Source organism: Cinclus cinclus, chromosome 5 (assembly GCF_963662255.1).
Source record: "Cinclus cinclus chromosome 5, bCinCin1.1, whole genome shotgun sequence".
NCBI classification, from domain to species: Eukaryota; Metazoa; Chordata; class Aves; order Passeriformes; family Cinclidae; genus Cinclus; species Cinclus cinclus.
In genome coordinates, this window is record NC_085050.1 from 14,975,807 (window position 1) to 14,996,213 (window position 20,407).

At 36.6% G+C, this 20,407-nt stretch overlaps 2 protein-coding genes across 3 annotated transcripts in view; both read right to left on the minus strand.

Moving 5' to 3' along the window:
* Positions 1 to 3,324: 3,324 nt before the first annotated feature.
* Positions 3,325 to 3,915, minus strand: FGFBP2 (fibroblast growth factor binding protein 2). The gene has a single exon (XM_062493399.1). It carries the CDS (start codon positions 3,913 to 3,915, stop codon positions 3,325 to 3,327), a length of 591 nt encoding a protein of 196 aa, XP_062349383.1.
* Positions 3,916 to 8,120: 4,205 nt separating this feature from the next.
* PROM1 (prominin 1) overlaps positions 8,121 to 20,407 on the minus strand; it is a 54,004-nt gene continuing 41,717 nt past the window's right edge. For both annotated transcript variants that reach the window (XM_062493400.1, XM_062493401.1), the window contains 11 exons: positions 20,168 to 20,252; positions 18,814 to 18,960; positions 18,483 to 18,554; positions 16,003 to 16,095; positions 14,887 to 14,940; positions 13,417 to 13,497; positions 13,260 to 13,328; positions 12,641 to 12,733; positions 11,365 to 11,480; positions 10,214 to 10,282; positions 8,121 to 8,139 (listed from right to left, as the gene is read on the minus strand). In XM_062493400.1, coding sequence (XP_062349384.1) covers positions 8,121 to 8,139; positions 10,214 to 10,282; positions 11,365 to 11,480; positions 12,641 to 12,733; positions 13,260 to 13,328; positions 13,417 to 13,497; positions 14,887 to 14,940; positions 16,003 to 16,095; positions 18,483 to 18,554; positions 18,814 to 18,960; positions 20,168 to 20,252 — 898 coding nt within the window. The remainder of the gene's footprint in view (positions 8,140 to 10,213; positions 10,283 to 11,364; positions 11,481 to 12,640; positions 12,734 to 13,259; positions 13,329 to 13,416; positions 13,498 to 14,886; positions 14,941 to 16,002; positions 16,096 to 18,482; positions 18,555 to 18,813; positions 18,961 to 20,167; positions 20,253 to 20,407) is intronic.

A 20,407-nucleotide genomic window follows, 5' to 3' on the forward strand; every position in this document is an offset into this window, starting at 1 on the left:
GCAGGCAGATACCTCACATTGCACTGAACTACCAGCTGAAGTAGCAGGCCTGGGTATTAATGGTCTCCCTGTCTGCAGGAATCCAGACAAACTTTTTTGCCTGCTGTTCCTTTGTCAGGAAAATAAAGTCAAATGCCACCTCCACTTGGATGGATTTCCAGAAGTACTTTCATATACAGGACTAGCTAGTTCACCAAAAAGGAAAGAAACAGCAGGTTTCATTCATTCATGGGGTACCCAAAGATTGCAGTAAACTCACCACAAATACTTCTCAATTCATCCTTTCGTTAATGAATAGCACTTTCAAACTCAGAAAGAAACTGAAATGTCATGACTGTAGGTTTCTGGTGCTAAACACAATTAAATGGTAATGTAGCTAATACAGTGCTGTTGAAGTGGGGTATTTCATTTAGCATCAAAATTTTAAACATTCTGAAAACAAGAGCATTGTATTTTACTGACTTGCTGAAGGTGCACAGTGTTGCCTAATGAAATGCAATGCATGGCAAGCATCACCTTCACCTCTTTCTAAAATGTGGTGCTTAACTATGTTCCTGAGTATGTTACAAAAAGCATTTTGTTAAAGGGGACCCTTTAGTGAAAGACTTTGATTTCTGCTTTCCACAGTGAAACTTCAGCTGGTCATTCCAAGCAGCACAGTACAGGGAGCAGAGCCCTGCTCTACTGAAATTAGACACAAGCTCCCTGGGAAACAGCGTGCTGGTGTGTGTGACATTTGTCTCTGCTGAGCAGAATTAGTGATGGTCACAAATTTTAGACTGTGTCAAGAGCCCTACAAAGTGACAGACAACACTGCTGCCTCCTGAGCTCCCAGTATACACAAAGATAAGAACGCATGAAGGGGAAAATGTTCTTTTGGTGAACTGATGAAACCTCTTTTCTTCCGCTAATAGGATGGTGGGTGACCAGTCATCCCAGACTTCTCCCAATTCAAGTCACTGTCTCATTTGTGAGGACATGACTGTTGTGGACACTACTGCAAAATACTCACTCTGTAGAGTGAATTTTGCATCATATGTAAACAGGAGTTTTAAAATATTTAAAAGCACACCTCAAGACAACCCTCAACCTCCTCTTAACAGTTCCCTAATATCAATCACTTTGATGCACTGTGCATGTTTGCAAATCAGACAATTACATTAATTTCTATGACAGAATTAGATGAGTAGGTGTACTAATACATTTTTTACTCACAGCACAAGAGCCTGGGAATGGTAATTGAGATAAGTGAAAATTAACCACATTGGATTTGTGGCAGAAAAAACCACAGCTTACACATTTTATCCACATTCAAATTATATTTCTGCCTTGCACATACAACCTTCTGCTCTGATCCTGTGTTCATGACTTGATATTCTTTACCATATATATCAAGAGATTGGAAGTAAGAAAATTATGTAAAGTGTTTTGGTACAAGACATAAACTTTAACAATTGGACAATCATGATCTGGAATTGTGTAGTGAGAATTACAAATCCGTGATTAAAGCTGGAGAAGTACTTCAGTGAACAGTACCTTGCAGAAACTTTGCAAGGGAAACACAGAGCATCATTAAATTCTACAGTATGAAGCATTTCCAGTTACATTCCTGCTGTGAAACTCACCTGGGAAGAAAACGGATCATTGTTAAATAATAGTCTGAACATGATTGTGTTGTAATATGACAACAGGCCGTTAGATCTTGTTTTGTGTTTTGAGATTTACACAAGTGCCCAAGCTGCCAAGTAAATTACTTGTCAGAATATCCACTGAAACCAAACATTAATAGTACCACTAACAGGTCCTGGTAACACTGAACTCTGCAGCTGCATCACTGGTGAACAGTTTTCATCTGCTATGTTCAGAAATGTATTATTACATTACTCTATTTCTACTCTTTTTCTTTTCCTGCTGGCTGAAACCCATTATTTTAATATAAACCTCATAACACCAAAAATATTAATATTCATGCAAGCTTGTTCACAGTGGGAAAGCAATGACTCAGACCTGTAACTTCTCTTACACATTCTATCAACAATCTCTTAAGAAACAAGTGTCAAATACTGTGACTTACACAAACAGCACATTAAAATTTCAAGAAAGCACTCCAAGTACGTTTTCAGAAATCTTATTTTTATTGTTTGCACTAACTGTATCATCATCAACAGCTTTCATCTCTGACAAACTGAAGCAAGTCAGTGCACACAAAAACCTATGCAAGGTCAAGCAAATCCTTGGTTATATAAATGCAGTACACCTTGGTGTGTAACAAGCCTAGGGGCAGTAGTTTATCCTAACACTTTAAGCATATTCACTCTAGTTTTGTGAATTTTTCAGAGCTGCTAAAACGTTCAATTTTGTCTTTAAAAAGGAAACAGCTAAAAAATTCATAGAAATTACTGATTTTTAACCAAAATTCTTATGTCTAAATTATTACAATGCTGCAAGGACCCTTCTTCAACTGTAATATCATTGCTCTGCAAAACAAACAAAAAAGGAGAAAATAATTAGTCACTTTTCTGTATTAGGCATAAATTATCATTAGCAACCTAAATGCTTGCCAGTTCACACTGCGTTTATTCCCATTTCTTTCAAGTTTGCCAGGTCCACTCACCATATCCTGGCTTTCTCTATGAGCTGGAAACAGAACCGGGTATAAAACCAATTATTTCTGCAATAAGGGGCTTTGCCTTTTCAAATATTGGCCAAAAACCTGAGACTTACCAAACAAGTGCCTGCATATGATCCCCTATTGCCTCTACAGTAACAGACTCATAAACCAAGACAGTCTCTCGGGTTTACTCATTTCTGCAAGGGGTTTATGAACTAATTTTTTAGATTAAAATATTTCATTATTAACCAGCAGTTTTGACGAATAAGCTTTATTCCCTCAGCCTCTGAATGTAGTTCTAACTGATGCTTCTGGCTGGATCTGATGCATTTGTTATTTATCTTACTTTCCCGGCATAAATCCAGAAGTCAGCACAAGAGGGAAGGAGTGACAGAAGGCAAAAATTAAACTAATTCAAACAGTTAGAATGAAGTACCACAGGATTAACAACAGATAGGGCAAACATCTCAGTACATACTGAAGATCTTACAGGAGGCTGTGTCAGAGTTCTCTGACAATATGAATCTCTGGAAATTTAAGATGCCCAGCCCCTCAAAAGCCACAAAACGGGCCTTGTAATGTTAGATTTTAGCCAGTGAGCTTAGCACCTCCCTGTCCACATCCCTGAGACCTCCAAAATCAAAGTACAATAGAATTACTCTTAGGTATTACTCTTACTGTGCTTCCAGATTGGTTTTACCTGAAGCAAATCCTTAACCCCTAAGGATGCCAATGATGTAGGAGCAAACACCATGCAGAGATTCCCAGCAATGTTCTCGTGCCAGTTTCATTGCTTCTGTTTCATTTTCAGACCCTTGACCATGTTGGGTTGGGTCAGAGTTTTGCCCTGCTTCTCTCATAGGAATGGAAGCTTTCTGGACTGATTTTTCCTGGTTTGCTAGAACTTCTGACTCCACACCAGCAGCTATTTGCCTCATGAGAGCTTCTGGGGGAGCCTTTTGGCACATGGTGGTCTTCAACACTTCCATGGATTCACAAGCATGCGGGATCTTTCTGAGTTCCGCGGCAATCTGATTCCAGTAAATCTTTGGATTATTTCTAAAAGCACGACAGACAGATGGCTTGCCAGTGAATTCACACCAGTAGGACATGTCTTGGCTTTTACATTCAATTCTAAGTTTCATCTCCTCGTCATCACCACTCGTGGTGATTGTGCAAATGTCTTTGGTTTTAGTCCGAAACTTGATTTCTTCACCATTGCTTCTTTTCTTCGGCTTCAGCTTCTGTCCCAATCCTCCCATGCCACAGATCACAACTAGGAAAAGAAGAGCGAAACTCTTCATGGCGTGAGGAGTGAACTGAGATCCTTGAACAACACGACCCAAAGAAGTGAAAGCAGTAAGGAAATGGCTGCTTACAATTTAAAGTCTCAGCGCACAAAGAAGCCTCTTTCCAGCAAAACACAGAATGTAAGGGTAGGGCATTTTTATAAAAATAATAAATCACACTTCAGTAGGCAAGTGCCCATAATTTATAGCCTGAGGGAGTGTCAAATAACCTTGGGAGTGTGAACTCCCACGAAGGTAACAAGACAAGTCTTGTAAATGCAGTTAAATACAGAATGATAGTTGTATAACTGAAAAGTACATTCCTATCCAGGATGAACATGTCATATTTGATTTTTAACAGATATTTTCCATTCTCCAGCTGCTTTATAGTTATCTTCACGCTAAAACTTGCAAGAACATATCAAAGTAAGAGACAGAAGTGTCAAAGCAATTTCTGCATCTGAATGATTATAAGTGTCCTGGTAAAAATGCTGATTTGTGGAATGGGCTTTCTGTGGATTTTCACAGTAAGGACACAACATTAGCTCTCCTTTTTGTCCACACATGACATGCAGTGGGGAAGCATGGAAGGACCAGCTGCACATTCTTTAAGCCACAGAAGCAATACATATGCAAGAAAAGAAATAAAGCTTGAGCAGAAGAAGGTATTACAGGTCTAGAAAACCCCAAATATTTGTAAGTTTTATCATCATTTTCACATCACAGTTCACTTTCAGCCAACAGAGCAAGGCAGCAGAACTAACCTATCACAGTTCTCAGCAGCAGGGAACAGACTACAGAGCATGTTAGACAGATATTTGGGTTCATCACTTGTTTTTTTTTTAAATATATATTTTCCTGTTTATAACAAATGAGCTGTAAAAATGCTGTAAAACAAAGGCAGGAGAACAGAAATGTTGTAGAGCAGAATCCTGTCCTAGCAGTTTCTGCTGCAGTAACTAAGAACAGCTAAGGAAAAAAAAAAATTAAATCCCTTAGCATACAGAAGGTCATGAGGAAAAATCCCTCCCCTGCTGTGACAATCCACAGTACTTTTCTGGCTAGCAAGACCCCCACTAGGCACTTCTTCCTAAGACATACATGCTGTAGCCAGCCTGACCTGACCAGCTCTTGGGAAGGACTATTGCATTGTTTAGGTATGCTTCAATAACTGTGGGGTGCTACAAACTCAGGGTTTAAGGCTGGCCATACATAATGAATCAGAACAACATTTTGTGTATTTAATCGCTCACTAGGTAGTGCTAAAGACAATACCAAGACAAATCCTTCCCTTTTAACACAGATGGCAAAGCAGAACAACATCGACAACAAAAGCTTCCTTAATAGATGAGGGACAAGAGTACCTTTGCTGTGGCAGCCCAGATAACCTGAATGCTGCCTGCTTGAAGATGCAGCCACCTGAACAGCCATTCTGGGTATCCTACCCCTGTTCTTCCAGTCAATATTCCATCAAGTTCCCATGACTAAATACCATTTGACAGAGAGAACAACCTTGTTTTCTTTTTGTTCCCTCTCCATGGCTATTTTGATAATATTTTCAGCAGAGATCTCATCTCCAGCTTCTATCCATTAGCTCCTCCTCTCTCTTTCAAGGCACAGTGGTATGGCTCCAGCCAAGCCTTAGGACAACAATGGCATAACCCTACTTCAGATTTACCATTCACTCTTCTGTTGTTTTCTGGGGAGTCTTCTCACCCTTCAGCCAGCCAGACAGAAGAATCTTGTTACCCACCTCACACTCAATTTCAAGGATTTCACATTCCTACTGCAAGCACTTGAATACCTCCAAATATTTGTCAAACAAATGTATTATTTACACTTTCCTACACACAACAGCACTGAGAATTTTTAGATTTGCTGAAGAGTCCAGAACGATTCAAAAGCTAATTTATAACAGTTTCAGATCTCTTGTTCTCAAAGTTTTTCAAGTCTAAGAATGAGAACAAATAAACTACAGGGATAAGGAGAAATATCAAAGCTTAGACTCAAATATATTTATGTGTTACAGCTACTATGTTCCCACCAAGTGCTTGTCTCATTCTAATCTGACATTTCAGTCTTGTCTGCCTGTGCTTCAGATTAAACTAGTTTGTGGTCTCTCATATCAGTAGAAAACAATTGTCCTTTCACAAGGTAAGCTAGGATGCCAGCAGTAAACCATGGGAGCCGAAGAACTAGCAAATGTTTAATTCTGCTGTCAGTGCTATACAGAAACAGGTTATATGGATAGCCTGCATAACTCATTAGATTGAATCCTACCATCTTTGCATAATTCATATTCTTGGTGGAAGCTGGAAGCTCCCTCACCCAGAGTGAAAGCTCTTTCAGTCCTTCCTGCTGCAAAAGTAAAAGTCAAATACAGCAAAAATATTTAATCAGGGTAAAGAAATTAATTCTCTTAATATTTTAATTCTGTGCAACTCAGTTCAGAGAAACACTTGTGCAACAAAACAAAGGAGAACCAAACATAAGGTAGTTAAGCAAGATCTTTTTTTATTTAAATGAGCTGGGAACATTTTCTCAAATTAAAAATAGAAACTTTTAAAAATCTGAAGTTCTGAAGATTACATATACACATATGCTACATACTGTCAATTAGAAATGTTTCCATTTATGACACAAAAACGAAAAATTTAAGGTTATTCCGGATTAAAGACTGGTATCACTTTTCAGCATTTCTTTAAAATAATAATAATGATGTACAGGATTATCACTACTTCAAGACAATGAACTCTGTTTGAAACAAAGTTAAGAATACTGACAGATGAAGAGATACTATTTTAGATCAATATATTGACTACTTTACTTGCCAAAAGGTTTTACATAGTAAAATATGGTAACATAGTTTTGGCCTTGTTGATAAGGTCTGCTGTTAACTAATTCATCAGTTCAACCATATGCCTAAATTCAAGGAAATAACTCTAACAGTACAAATGTTAACTCCAATTTCTAAACCGATTTGAATTTCAATATTGTAAATCACAGTTTAATATTTAGCAAAAATACTATCACTGCCTCCAAAAGAGCCACAGTGATACTATTAAGGACATTACAGAAGTGGGTCTGAAAGAAGAAAAGGAAGATAAGAGAATGTAAAGCATTCTAAAAATTGCCAACATAGGACATCCCTCATGCTCTTTTTGAGTACTACTGAACTCTAGAAAGCTTAGCTTTTTCACTATATTATGCATCCCGCATACTCCTGACCCTCCCACCCAAAGTTTAAAAACAAACTTCTCCAAAGAGTCCCTTTCAGGTCCATACAGCAAAACCCACTAAATATTAAATAGCTAGGAAAAAAAAAAAAAACCAAAACCAAAAACCAAAAAAACGGGGAGACAACAAAACTGCAACTGAGCTTCTCAGACACACAGAGACACTATGGACCCCATTACAATCCAAATTTAGTCCAATGTAGTCATTCAAGAGCACCAAATAGCAACACTGATCATGCTGGTAAATTCATTTGTGAAGAGTATTATACAATATTAAAATCTTAACTAAACACTTAGAAGTTTTAAGAAAAATGTATATACAAAAGTTTTTGTATACAAAATGTATTTTCATGTAAACGTGTATGTACTGTAACACAAATCAACAATTTAAGGTAAGAACTTGAACAATTTAGAAAGGATTACTAGGCAAAGGCTGTAAATCTAATTAATTTATATACTGTGATGTAAGGTAGAAAGCCCAGTGTAAAAAAGTAAAAAACCAAAAGAACATTTTAATTCAAGCCTTGAACAGTGGTATTTGAGAGGCAATGCCCTGATCACAAAATATTCTGTACAGTAGTTTATGGCAGAACATTCAATAGTACATTTGGGATTTACAGTACAGCTGACATAAAACAAGTGGCTCAGGATCTGTCAGAAGAATGGAAAAGCCAATAAGCTTGGAAGAATAATGATGCACTCCCACAGAAGAGTCTTGAGCCTCATTTATATAGCCTGGAAATAATAACAAAAAACAATTCAAGAAGAAATTTATAAAGACTGAATTTTAATGTAATTAAAACAGAACTAAGGGACAGATTTTAATATGAACATCAATATGACTGAAAAACTTTCTTTGGTTTTAGACCTTATAGCCCACTCTTGTTGCAGCAATCAGAGCAGCCCCTCCTAAAATAGTAAAGTAGTAATAGATCTAGAATTGATTTAAGCTTATAACTTACCCCTTAACATTTCCAGTATGTGTTACCACTGTTCCACAGAGCTACATGAGAAAAAAAAAACAAAAAAAAAACCATAAAACAAACACATCTTTTTTTTTTGCCCACAAATGGAACTGTGTCTAAACAGAAATCCTGTATCTAACTTAGGTGAGACAAGCTCAGTGGGCCTAAGATAGTCTCAATGTTTAAATCATTTAATCTAGCATTTTTCAAAAAAGAGGAAATGAATTCATGGTTTTCTCTACCAACCTTTCTGGTTATTTTTGTTTCATGACAGAAATAAATGCTTGGACTGCTTATTCAACACCTCTCTTCTATGAATTTAATCCAGCCTCACCTTTTGCTCTCACAGAAATTGTGGCTGCATTTGATGGTATCTATGTTTTTGGCATGTGTATAAAAATACCTGTGTGAGACATATACCTCTTGCAGCTCTTACTTGTGCTTATATATCTTAGTGTTGCAAAAATATTTGCATCTTTTTCCAGCAAAATTATCCAGCTGATTTAGAAGGATAAAAAAACCCCAACCCTACATTCTTTAAACCTGCAAAAGTATGGGTGTACAGAGACCTGTTCAAAGTCACAGCTCTCAAAGTATCTCCTAAAGTAATTTGTAGGAAATGAGAAAAATCAAGGATAGCATAAAAGGAAAGAGTATGCTGAAATGAAAATGAGAATCAAGATTTTATTCATATGGGAGTACCATACTGAGAAATTCACAGCATGTATGCCATAATTAGCAGTTTTTCAAATTACCTCCATTAGCACATCAGAAGACTGCATCACTGCATCAAACTGAATCTTTAAATTTTATCATTTTATCAAAACAAGTCAGGACTGGACTAGTGGATCCCGTGTAAAAGATTATTTTATGCTAGTAATTTTTAGGTTGTTCAGCAATGCTGAATTGAACTATTTATCAGTGACTGAAATATCATAAGAAAACATGCTATGAACCTCAAGAATATTAAGTCATATTAAAGATTAAAAGACCAGAAAAGGAATTCTAAGGCCTGGGAAATTATTAGTTTTCTTTAATGTAAAATACTGAAAGTCCTTAAAAGTAAGAGTCCTTAAGATATGCCAGTGGAGAGTTTTTTTTACTGAAACTCCTTGTCAGTTAATTTGGGGAGTAAGTACCCTGAAGTTGCAGAACAGACCACAACAATTGTGATTATAAATATCTCTAAAAATATTGTTATATAAAGACTTACTTCAGAAGGATGACGATTTGGTAATTAATTATTGTAAAATACAGTTCTAAATAATAATAATCATCATCATCATCATCAGATGTAACCATGAACTCTGGCAAGAGGCAAATTTTGAGCTCTCTCTATTCACCTGCGTTTAAAGCATAGTGGTATCTTCTCTGTAAATACTCTACCTACAAATTCAGTCATGAAGTTGCAAAGTAAGGAACATTGAGCTACAGATTTCAATCATAAATTTAGCCCTTTCTTATGCAACTGGCAAATTTTCCAAAACCAAATAATGAAATTGTGGGATACTGAATATTATCCCCCTGGAAACTGAGTCTTACAACTAGCTAATGTTTTACAGCACAGAAGCTGTAGAGGCAGAAAATAACCCAAATGCCCTCCTTTTTTTAAACACAGCTTGAGCTTCTTGCTTTGTGATGCCACATTCTAGTCCTACCCACCTATTTTCTATGGTCATGCATTCTGAACACCTGGAACACTTGCCATTTACACAGGAGATGTTTTCTCACCACTTAAAAAAACCCAAAAAACCTACTCAGGAGTACAAATGCATTTCCATCCTATAATTTTCATCTGCTATCAGAGCATTTTAATAGGTTTGTCAACGTAGGACCACCCACTGTGCTGACTAAATACCTGATTACATGGATGTTAAGATCAAATTTACCAATTAATTTAAGTTGCAGAAAATTACTTCTGTATCTCCTATTATGTAAAGAAAGTTTGAGAAATATACATCATACAGCATTTTATATAGTGAATAATCATGCAAAAAAAAATCCCAGAGAATTAAGATATTCACTTTAAAGCATAAAGATAATTGGAAATGTGATTAAAAGAGAAGCTGAAGTAAGGACACATGAAGGCATGCAGTTTCAGACTTGGTTTACCTTGTAAAAACAGGATTGTGTATACCATATAAATGCTCTTTATGATAACCATTATTACCATTTTCCGTACTGTAATAAAATAAATACACCAAGAAAGACCATGTTAACTATAAGATGCACTATGTACAATATGGCTTCTAAGACATGTACATGGATGATGGTATTATATGCAAAGTAAAATTGTGTCTGTACAATAGAGTATAACTTTTCCTTTGCAACATTCAAGAGTTATGGCATAATTATAATTTTACATTTTATAATATTTTTATATTCTCCAAAAAAGCAATAAATTATTTTTCTATTCCTGTTGAGTTGGAGACTCTAATATAATCTACCAAGTCTGTTGAAACAACATGCTACTTCTTTTGAAGTAACAAGTTACATTAAAAATATAAACCCTCCCACATTAATAAAATAATTTTAATATCAGAAAAAATGTCTTACGTTTTCATGGGTATAGTTTCAAAACTAAAAAACACAGAAAAGGAGGAGTAATTAACTAGACACTAATAAGTGAGTAATTTCAGCTGTACATGCCTGTTTCCACTCTACTGACTTGTGAATGTGCAATGAAAAACAACCACTGTGGAATGGGAGAAACGCAGTGCACAGGCTAACTGAACAATGAGCAAATCAAGGAGCAGAAAAGAAAACAGTAAAAAAACTGATAGGAAAATACGTAAGAATAGTTATCATAAAGTAAAATGCCAAGTCCCTGAGACAGAGGAACTGCAATTGAAAAAGGAAAGACTGGTTAGGAATAACTAAGACAGCAAGAAAGCAAATAATTAATTCAAAGAGAGTACAAATCAGGCACAATTCACTTTAACAGGTTACTTAGCAAAGCTAATAACTTGCACATTTGGAACTTATTTATATAAATGCTGCTCACAAAACTCTGAAGACCCCATTCTGACATAAGATTTTCAAAGTCAGAGCCAGTACTATCTGCATTCATGGCAAGTCAAGGCTAGCAAAGGCCACCTGCATGAAGCATTTTGCAGGCACTGACCCAAACCTGCAGCATTACACATGAACATGCAGTTCTAATCTGGCAGGACAGGTTTAAGAATTAGAGAGCCTTTACTGAAACACTAGAGAAAACATTTTAATCCATTTGCCATTTAGCTTATTTTGGAATATATACTTACTCATCATAAACATCCTCTGTATCCATCCTACGATAGTATTTAGAGAGTTTTACAGCAAAAATTATGGCAGGAATTAGAAACATTGAAGAGCCTCCCAAACCAAACCAGAAGGTATTCTGAAACAAAAGCAATAGAAAAATCAAGCAAAAACAGTCATGGAGAAAAGTAATCACTAAAGTGCTGAACCCTTGCTTGACATTCTTACCATTGTCACCAAAAGAACACAGTAGAAATTAGTTCATGCAGTCCTTGTTAAAATATGAGTTTCCAGCACTTCCTCAAGGCACTATAACTTGTAAACTGCAGCCCTATTTGTGTAACTAATTTCATTATTATACAGCTGAACTGAGTTATCACCAGGTGTTAAAATGATGATTTTTCAAATTTGATTTGTATTGGCTGCAGGCATTTTGACTTCCAAGTGACTCAGCTAAGTTCTATCATCAGGAAAATCACGGTCCATCTCTCAACAGATGGGTAATGGCTTCACGAAGGAGAACAGAAGCTCTGAAATGTATGAGCTAATCTATGAGTACAGATTAGGAGGTTTTCATGGTTAAGCATTACCAAGATTAAGCACTTCATGGTTAAGTATTATCAAGGCCAGAGTGTTTTAGCTTTGACCGATTACATGTATTACTGGTAGTGTGATTAGGATCTGACTAAACATCCCATAAAGTAAGTTAGGAGGCATTTTAGGTACTTTCCAGACCCATGGCATCTTACTTTACTTTTAATGCATGCTGTCCTCTGTCCAAGTTCTTTTGGCAAGATGAAAATATTGCCCTTCTATTCTGCTACAAGACACACTCAATGTCTCCAATGTGCATAAATTAATCAAAATCCATCTGCTGCAAGTCTAGTGATAAATACTCAATCAGGTTTTCTAGATTTCAGGAAAGATTCCTGAAAAAGGTTTTCCTTGGCATTTTCCACTCGCTTCCGGCCCACAACTCACCCTTGTAAGTTAGCAACAGTTACAGGTGAAGCTTCAGATCTTTTGGCTTTTCCATTTTCCATTTCAAGACTGTTCCGAATCAGTCAATTTTACAGAATTCTTGCTAATAGAAGCTTAAATTTACTGAAAATCTAGAAAGTCCAGCACTGGTTTGTCTTTGGACTTGATCCAGATCAGACCATTTTCCTTGCATAACTTTGTATGCGATACTTTATTATCTTACTTCAGAATAGCCTAGCCAGAATAATTAAACACAGATGTATGTTGAAAGAATTTTTCCCCTGATGCCTCAATTCCAAGCAATAAAATGTTTCTTACCACAGAATCAGTTATGTAGCTGCATAAAAAAATATCTACTGCTGTATCTATCACATTGGCAATAGGCTTGCATGCTGCTACTTCCATGGAAATCTGAAAAATAAAATTAAAATCAGTTTTAAGTATCTAACAGAATAAGAATCTCTAAACTTGATTACTGTTATAGTTCACTAAACTGTTATGTCTTACCCTATCCAAATTCAAAATAAATAACAGTAGGATATGCTATCAACTGAAAGTCTTTTAAACATCAACTTACTTTCCCAAAGACTGTAGCTGAAGAGAGAAAAATAAAATAAGATGCTAATTACATCAATTTGAAGTATGAAGGGTCAGGTTCAGTGCAGTACTAACACAAATGGTAGATTTCAGGCTAGTCCTGAAAATAATACTGTTAAATTTGCACTGCATTCCAACAAAAAATTCGTCATTTCCATTTTGCAAGTGCAACAAAACTATAGGATTTGCCCACTCACAGACAGTACAAATGTATTAAAACATGAAACTACAAAACACACTGTCAAAGTAACATTATTATTATTATTGATTTTATTGCTAACACTATTTAGATTTCTTATTTTTAAACACAGTTTTTCTCAATGAAGTAAATGCACCTTACCGACTCCTTGACCCACTCAGTGTACTGCTCAAAGTAGCCAATTATGGTATCCATGTACTTTTTTGTCTCCTAGGACCAGATCAAAGAGAACAAAAGCAAGTTAACCTCAATCTCTGTAACATCATTAATTAATGTACTTTGATCAAATAGAGCTTACCTGGACAATAACTTGAGAAGCATTGTTATTTATGAGATTCTGGGCAGCATTAACAGCACTAATGACATTTTTCACCTTTACCTGGATAGGAAAAGATACTGTTTAATATAAGCCACTACTACAGCCACTGCCAGGTACCTATTCTCTTGATAAACCAGTGTCACTGTCTTGTCAAAACCTGACCAAAAATGCAATTCCAGATAGAACATGAGTCTGCCTAAGGACTGAATATCCTCTCAATATTGTCTCATTCTGAAAAAGAATGCATCAGTGGTTATTGCATGGCACCTTTTCCTGGAACCTACATAACTAATTTATACACTAAGGTAAGTTTTATCTTCCAGTCTTTCCTTAAATCAATGTCTGTATATACGCTACAATGTGCACAGGAAGAAAACAGTGGTCCATACACCATAACAACTCTTGATGACTGAAGTAATATTCTTTACAGCCAGACTATGCCCCTAATCAATCACCTGAAGGACTGAGGTGTTTTTTCAATATATGCACAACCCCATAAATTCTGTCATAGAACACACACAAAGGACAGTGTACACAGAGCCTGAAAATGTAGAGATATTTCTTAAATATACTTCAGAGTCAAACATCACCCCCTTCTTATCAACACTTTATGTCAAGACTTTCAATGTCACCCAGTTTCGAATCACAGATTCTAACAGTTACCTAGCTGCTCTGCTGCTGTGAATAGGTGAAAACTGTAATGAGAAGCACTAAGGTAGGCAAGGCCCATAAAGCTGTTGAGACTGACTATGCCACTAGTGTGGCTGGATCCTTGCTACCAGGGCCAAGGCAGGCTGGTGTCTGAAAGCTTTACTTCCAGGAAAGCAATCATCCTATTGCTCTCTCTCTGGCAGACTGAAGCCAGCTGGTCTCACTGTGGTGCAGGCACTACTTAGAGGGGAAACATAGGCTGCCCTGGAAAAGCCTCTACGCAGATCCAGGATCCCAGAACAAGGCTGATGGTGCAGAAGCAGGAGGGTAATGAGTACAACCTAAAGAAACAGACCCCAGTGGGAGCTGGGCATGGAACAAAAGGTGGTTAAGGACGTGAATCACAAAGCTCTCTTGTCAGTTGTACTTTTGCACTGTGTTTTGTTGTTATTCCTCCCAAGTTTTGCTTTCAAGGATTTTAGAAAGGAAGTCCCTACATTCTGAGGAAAATGGGTAATCCACTACATAGACTGCTACTGAAACCTCTTTTATCACCTGACAGTTCAGATTAAAATTTATACTCTCAAAACCATCCCAAATGTTTTTTTTATTATTTTTCTTCTCTTTTTCAGAGAAGAGAGATCTAAATCCTTATTACTTCCTCAATGCATTACAAACTCCTGCAATAACATAACAGCCAGAAATAAAAGAAAACTGTACTGAAAAGATATGCCCTGCATATGTGGCAGAAGGATTTAAAACACAAAAATATTCCTGTTGACAGAAAGAAAAGCTTACCATAAGTTCAGATGATGTCCTCTTCAGTAACCTAATGCTCTGATTTAAAGTGCTCTATAGGAAAGTAGGGGAGAAAAAAAGCTTAAAGTCATTACTACAGGTAAGAGCCCACCTGTTTTAAGCTTACGTTCATGCTTTGATCTTCTGTAGATTACTTTGTTATTAACACTATGCATCACATTGTATACAACAGCAGCAACAACTGCATTAAAATTAATACTTTGTGGGTTTAATAATTGAATCAGTACTCCACCAACAGCAGTGATTTAACTAAAGTTAGATGCAGTAAACTAAGTAAGATTGGAGGGAAGATGGAACAGTGAAACTCAGACTCCAATGTTCAAAAAATTCTATACTGTGCAATTTCTGAAGGGAAAAAGCACTTACCCTAGCTTTAACATATTTCTTGACAGTCAGTTTTGTAAAAGAAAAAAGAGATGAGAATAATTAGGAGTTAATTAGGAAAGAACAGCATAGAATCAGAGTGGACCAGAAGACCTAGTATTCTTCTGTAAGTGGTACACACACAAAATATCAGATGCTAGGATAAACTAGAAGTTTATTATGTAGAGGAAAAAGCAACACCTAACGTGCTGGAGATTGACAGCTTGATACAAGTCAGTGTCAAAATCAGGCAGAAGCAGCTCTTTTGCATCTTTCATAGCATCAATAAAAAAGACTTTGGCTCTGCATATTACTCCCAGGAGTTTCCAATTCCAGTACTGTCAGTTGACTGCTAACTCCAAGAAATAAAATGTCAAAGTGATAATGGCTTTTATTACTGAAGACTACTGACAAGCAAAAAAGAAAATGAGTGATTTAGGGGGTTTTAGGATTAAGAGTCCTGTAAAGTTCTCCCCTGCTGCTTCTTCTATTCATATATAATCACAAATAGTGATAGAAAAAAATGGGGAAGAAAAAGGCAATTATTTTAGACAGCATTATATAACAGTAGCATTTTAAGTAAGAAAACTATTTAATAAACACATACTTTAGCCACATTACTCTTCATTGACACAATATGTTCTTACAGAAGTGCAGATTTCTAACCTCTTTAAGAGACTTAGAGATTTTTATTTTCTACAAATATGTTTCAGTATTGCTTTAATGTTTTACCATAGCTTGCTCCAGTGGAACTACTTGCTGGTTATGAATCATTCGAATGTTGTTTGCATGTCCTTTTAAGGCATTTTCCAGTGCTCCTTTTGGCTGCAAAAAATGCAATTATGCAGTATTGTTCAGTAACCTCAAAGCTTTCCAACAAAGCAAAAAACAATGAAAGTTACACATCCACTCCAGAACAGCTAGTGCTAAAAATGGGGTATGGCAAAATTAATTCCTCAACACAAGGAGGGGAAAAAAAGTCACTGCATTAATAATTCCAACCTCACCAACCAAACCAGATACACTGCCTTGTTTTTCCGGCCAAAACCTTATCAGGACAGATTTAACTGAAGAGGATTTTGACATGATGTACTAAGTCATTTTAAATACAGAAGAGTGAGCACATCTCCCTCGCACTCACCACAAGCCAAACTTGACTGCAAGAACCCTGCAGCACTGCAGCCCAGCTGGGACAAGCATCTCTCCCAGTCATGGGTACTTGCTTTTGTTTTGGAAATGTGGACATCACCCTGAGGCACCCTCTTCTTTCTGAGGGGCATAGAATTTTAAGTATTTTCAGCCAGTCACTTGGAAAGGCACCTGGGAATGGTGTTTCCTATTTTTGTGGCTCCCACTTTTCAGTCAGAAGATGTGAGTTTCTGTTATGAATTTCAAGCCCAAATGCCTGTCTGGAGCTCACGCCCATTGCCAAATACTATAAAATTTGGTTTTACTCTCAGAAAAAAATTTGTTTTCCATTTCCTTTTGATGGCAAAACCATTTGGTTCCTTGCACACACACTGAATACACACTGCTAACTACATTTTGGAGGCATAATATTAATAATGGCAGCCCTCAGTGCTCAGAGATGTGTCTGTTTCCTGTGAAACGTTCATGAGAGCACTCAGCTGGTCACTGAGCAATTTCAGGATGCTTCATCTCTCGTACTGACAAAGTGAATTCATTTGCCTAACACTACATGTTGGTGGTATTGCTCTCTCCTCCATCCCCTGACCCCTTGGTTTGATCCAGATTTTATTCCATTTGCTCCTTCCAGTCTAAAAAGCTATGTTCAATTTTGTGAAGGGTACCAAAAATGCAAACTAGACACCCAAAATTAATTAATTCCGTAAGTTTTTAGTTTTTTAATTGGTTCTTAGAGACATCACTAGTAAAAAAGTGAGATTATAAAATATCCTTGGAAACCAGTACCATTTTTTTTAACAATCCAACTTCTATAATACATTATATTATTGGGGTTTTGGTCTCTTTTTAAAAGACATTTCATAGATTATACTAAATACCATCTAAAGGAAGGAATAAAAACATACAATGTAACAGTGAACACATTTACTTATTTACATAATTATTTCTTTTATACAAAGAAATTACTCTGTCTGATTTATTCTCAATTCTGATGCTTCCTTAAGAGTCTTCTACAAAAAACATGAAAGCCACCTACCAGCACAGTTCCATAAAGGAAAGTGTATTATGTTTGAAGAACCTCAACTCTCACTTAAACTCAGAGTTGTCCAACCTTGACTTGAGTGCACTTGTGGCATGAAATAACCTTAACCAAACAAAAAAACCCAGCAACAAGTATGATGGGATGATGCAAGAAGTGGAAGGAACACACCAGAAGCCTCCCCTAGTGCCCTCCTTCACCTGAGGAAGGATGTGTATCTGATACATTCCAAACAAAGTGGTCTCACTCTGCTGTGTCCCTCAGTGACCCAAGAAATTGTAGCACATGTGCAGTGTAACTCTTCCTGTTATGTTGCAGTGTGCATCACAGTGCAGGAATCTGTCTTGGGCCAAGCATCCAAACCATGACCCTCATTCTGAAAAGTGGGTATGACCTGACCTGAACATAAGAACAGATAACTGAACAGTCACTGTCTGTTAACGCAGCTTTGTGCCACTTGCAGATTCATCTGTGGGCAATGTTGTAGCAATACCCTCTGACCATTGTTCCACGTTCAAAAAGCCCTCCAGAGAAGAAAGGTTTTCTTGTGCATTCTCCCTCCACAATGGACATTCAGTTCTCATTACAGTCCTTATAAGCTGCCACAGTATTAATTTTGTTATTAATCAAAATATCTCCTGCTCACTAACTGAAAAAAAATAATTCAAATATCTTTTTCCATCATGATCTAACCAGTTTTTCTTCCAACTGGGACCCTAAAATGTAAAGGCCGTAATAGGAAATACTGAAATGGACCATTCTGCTCACTGCACAAGCAAGGAGTGGAATTCAGGAAAATACACTTTCAAAGCAGAGAATGTACAAGAGCATAGAGAAGTCAGTAATTAGCAACATTTAAATTACAGCTCATATGCAACACTTTTCTTCAATGTTTTTCCTTACATGTACCATGTATGTAAAAGTTTGAAGTACAAAAATTCTCACATATAAAGTCCACCTTGCTATGTATTTATACTTATATGGCATATACATTTTATCTATTATTATATTGCTGAATTCAACTTACCAGCTGGTCTGCTCTTGCTTCTAAATCATTAGCAAATGAGAGAAGATCAACCTTCGTAACGCTTTTATTGATCTGAAACAAGATGTGAGCAGTAAGAAAAGGAGCATATTGTTATTTTTTTACAGACAGTTTGCACTTAACTATAATGCCTACTCTGTCTACTCTTTATTTTTTTATTTATTAACTTTAACTTCTTAAGTGCTTTTTTCCCAACTTGTATGAACCTCCAAAACATGGTGTTTCACACAAAAGCAGATTTTGGTGTTTTGCCTGTTAGTAAACAAGCATTTTATGTTTTGTCCCAGTCACATCTGTAGTTGTACAACCTCACCTCTGTCAAATATGCTGAAAAGTCTATCCCATCTATTCCTGAAGAGCTGAAATTCAGAAGATTCTCCTTCCCAATTTCATCCAGCAGAATGATTTTGCTGAGGTTTATCTGAATGTGTTCAATTTTAAGTGCTACATCTTCTGTATACTGAGAAAGAAACAAAATAAAGTACAAAAGTAGTTTGCAACCAGCACACACTCAGCTATAGCCCCTGCCCAAAGCAACCTGCTTTTGCTGACTCCTCATTTCTATGAAGCACACACTGATTTTTTGCTCACATTACTTTAATTCAATTAAGTTGAACAGAGTCCACCAGGCCATGTTCTAACCTGCCTTTTTCTCTTTCATACCAGTGGATTACTTGCCTTCCACTCTGTTTTAACTAACATCCCTCCAGGAAATGTTATCCTTTAAGAATGTTCAGTTCTACCCCTGGCCCTAAGTAAGGAAACCTAGAGAAGTCAGTATCTCAGTTGTGGCCAGGACAGACACACTTTGCCACAGGACTGGATGAGACTCCTCTAAACACCTTTAGTGGTGACTAAAGGTGATTGGTTATTGTTACCTGAACCTTTCTGCACTGCATCCAAACCTGTAGGGGCTGCAGAGCTATCTATAGTTGAGGAATCTGAAAACCTGACTTCCTTTGCAGCGTACTCCATTAGTCCACTGTGGAAACTCAGAATAACTTTCCCTCTTAGTGAATCTGCCTTGTTCATTTTCACTGTTTATAATCTGGGGCAGGAACTGTATCTATTAGGTGGGTACAGTGCCTGACAGAATGGAACATGTATCTCCAAGGGGTTGCTGTAATGAAGACAGGTATTACAGACAACCCCAAAATTGGTACAGTCCTGTAATGACAGTGCAGTCATATGTCATTACAGCTTAACTAAAAAGACTATTTTACCCCAACTACTTCCAGCCAAAACCAGAATAATTCTTAGAACCAAGGTATATCATATCCTGGATCAACATAAATCTGACTGGAATGAGAGAACACACCCAGACAGGTGTTTATATAAAAAGAAAACTGTCACTGAACACCATAAGCAGCCTTTGGAAGATAGACTTCAAACTTCCATACAATTTTCAAAGTTAAAACAAACATTATTATCAGCAAATTAAAAAAAAAAAGCACATTAGAAAATATTCTCTGGCCCACTGAGACTGGTAAATCAAATTTACCACTAATTTGTAAATCAAATTATTTCTTCATATTAGCTTGGGCAGTACTTGCCTCCCTGTAAAATGTTTTGTGTATAAAATCTGAAATCCCATAAAACTCAGACATGGTGTTTCAAAAGCCAACATCCTTCAGAAACATGCACTCACTCACAGTGTCTTTACTTACCATACTAATATTTAAAAGCTCATTGATATTAAAGAGATGTTCTAGATGAAGGGAAGTATAAATTCCTTTGTTTTCCTTGCAATCACTGAAAGAATACAAATACACAGATCAGCTTAAAAACCACCTTGAGGACCAATTATTAACAGAATGATTAATAATGTTTTCTTATTCTAAGAAAATCGGTACTATAGAAAACAAAATACTGATTATTTTTTGAAGCTCAGTCAATAAGAGAAGTGA